General features: G+C 38.4%; 1 protein-coding gene across 1 annotated transcript in view; it reads right to left on the bottom strand.

Annotated features, from left to right (window-relative positions):
* Positions 1-255: 255 nt before the first annotated feature.
* LOC106955463 (cellular retinoic acid-binding protein 2-like) overlaps positions 256-2,821 on the bottom strand; it is a 17,653-nt gene continuing 15,087 nt past the window's right edge. Inside the window, exon 4 of the mRNA XM_015045670.1 lies at positions 256-941. Within this exon, the coding sequence (XP_014901156.1) occupies positions 891-941 (51 nt within the window). The 3' untranslated portion in view covers positions 256-890. The remainder of the gene's footprint in view (positions 942-2,821) is intronic.

Raw genomic sequence — 2,821 nt, 5'->3', positions numbered from 1 at the left:
GAACTGCAGCTGTGGGGGTGAAGGAAAGCTGCAGGATGAGCAGATCCAGGAAAACTAGTCACGAAAAGTATAGACATGAGAGAGACGAGGGGGAGAAGATGGACAGAGAATGTGAAGAAGGCGGGGACAGACAAGTTATTCTGGTTGCAGACAGCTGAGAGAAAGCCTAAAATAAGATGGAGCCATTTAATGTGCACACATTCTGCAGCTACACTCACAAACCATAAAACTTCGGGCACTGTTAAATGCCTTTACTGCTCCTTAATAGTTTTTTTTTTTTTTTTTTTTTCTGCACAGGAGAGCCAAAGAACTGACGTCAAGGTGGTTTATGTTTTCCCCCTAGAAAGGGTCGTTTTCTTATTATTTCATACAAAAGAGATACAGTGTAAAAAGTTGTGTAGTAATGAATACAAAAAGCAAATTACATGGGGCGAAGGAGAGCAAGGCTCCAGAAAGAGGAGAGGACAGACGTCAAAACTGACCTGATAAAGGAAGAGCTCATGGATTGGCTTACACATCTACAAATATAGTCTCACATCTCGCCTGCTGTTGCTGCACAACCCTCAATCACACACACACACACACACACAAGCGCACACACACACGCACAGACAACAAATGCACGAGCTGCAATTTAGCGACTCGATGCATCACCCAAAATGGAGCTGGTCAGGTCAGAAAACGCGCAAGGAAAACGAAGACAGAAGCTCAGATTTTAAATGTGACATGCTAAATACAGTTACCACATTAATATTATATGGTGGAGCTAACAGATTAACTGGAATAAATCTTCAGATTGGTGTCTCCCAGCACACAGAAAGGGGGAGCGTTGAAGAGGAGAGAGGAACTGGAAGGGCAAAAAAAAAAAAAAAGGTGAGAAGTGCTGTTGTTCATTGTCGTTCGTAGACTCTGGTGCAAATCACATCGTCCGCCCTCATGGTCTGAAACAACAAACAAAGGACAGCGTTAACACTCACAGGACTGGACTCAGTTTAACCGTCAATAATTCATGCTGATCCAGTTCACCGCTTTGCTAAAGTGTTCATGCACATTTTATGCTTGCCAGCGGTGATGAAATGGTGGGGGGGACTTTCAAAACATCCTCAACACGTCAAGCTTAAAAATGAGCTACAAAGGAATGAGTTGGATCAAAACACATTCATGTGTTTAGAATGGCATAGTCAAAGTCTAGAGCTAAGTCCAATTGAGAATATGTGCAACTTCTTAAAAATGGCTGTTCAGAAATCTGGCTAAGTTTGAGATATTTCAAATAAAGACTTAGAGCTGAAATTGGTAAATGAAAGATGACTCTACAAAAGCATGTTAGACTTTTCTGATTTATTCATGAAAATAGTTTGTCCTTATCCTTCCTTCTTACATTATGTGCTGCTTTGCACTGATTTATCACATAAATTCCTTATAAAGTACATAAAGGTTTGTGTTTGTGACAAACTGGTTCAAAGTGCAATGGCAGTGCCTTCTTTTGTAGGCCAGGATAATGTGATTTATCCAGCACCTAACAGGATTACAGAAACAGACATTCGATTCTGACGCAAACACGTCAACCGCTGCTGGCTGCTCCACAGCGGTTGTTGGTTCAGTGCTTTAGAGCAAATTAAGAGTTTTAAATGCCAACCCTCAAGAAAGTATTTCCCGGTAAATACCTTTCTGATTTACAAATTGCTCAGCTGAAAGAAAAAAAGGATTTACTGCAGGAAGGAATGCGATCTATTCTTCTTTTTGTCATCTCCTGGTTGTCATGTGGAACAGGATCAACACATTTCTGTCATATCGCACAACACAACTGCATAACCTTTCATAGAATAAAAATGAGAGACTCTTTTGTGTCTTCCCTGTTGGAGCGTTCCTGTAAAGATCGCTGTTTTGAAAGACTTGCGAGATCTCAGAGCATGTTGTCAAATCGTGGTCAGGCTGACCAGACTTGGATTGATTTGCGACATTCCCAGCAGAGAAAAGCAGCAGGAATGATGAGCATTTGCTTGTCTGGCTGCCTTTTCCCTCCTAAAGCAGACCAACTGCGGTTCACTCATTTTAAAGACTTGTGAGTCAGATTTATCCTGTGGATTTGGACTTTAACCATTCCAGACGTGGCATGAAACACCCTACACGCTTTTTGCATATCTTCTTCAACCCTGTTTAAGCCTTCAAATAACTTTGACTTTTAATTAGAGCTCATTTGTCCAGCGAGAAAAAAAAAAAGTTTCTGTTAAGAAATAGCATTTTTAATGGAAATCTAAATTGTTGAGATGATGAGATTATCAAAGAACTTGCTACGTTTGATAAGCTAATTTTTGCCACAAGTGATTTTGACAACAACAAAACAAACAAACAAAAAAAAAATAACTATCTTTAGTTTTATCTAAAAATATTGATGATAAAACTGGAGTTTGACTGAGTCGGCCCAGGGCGGTGAGCCATACCGCCCAGGGCGACAAAGTGATTATCACTTTGATAATTAATCAAAGTGAAATAGTTATCTCAGTTGCGCCCCAAGCAAGTTTTTTATTGTTTATTGGATGAGTAATCACTGCAGAGGGAACACCCCTGTTTTTGTTTTTTATTTGTTTTTTGGGGATTTTTGCTAAATTAAAGGTCTACTTAGTTTTTTTTTTGTGAGGAATCTGGACTGAACTGCATTATCTGTAATTTAAGATCTAAGCAGCTCCAGTTGTTAAAACCTGGACTGGACATTTTATTTTATTATTATTATTTTTTTTTTTTTTTTTTTTTTTTTTTTTTTTTTCAAAAGTTTTTTTTTGTTTTTAAAAAATTTTTTTTTTTTTTGTAAAAAAAAAAAAAA

Source organism: Poecilia latipinna, unplaced genomic scaffold, assembly GCF_001443285.1.
Source record: "Poecilia latipinna isolate Pla-1442-1.1 unplaced genomic scaffold, P_latipinna-1.0 Scaffold737, whole genome shotgun sequence".
Classification (NCBI taxonomy): domain Eukaryota; kingdom Metazoa; phylum Chordata; class Actinopteri; order Cyprinodontiformes; family Poeciliidae; genus Poecilia; species Poecilia latipinna.
This window is presented reverse-complemented; position numbering and strand designations above follow the sequence as displayed.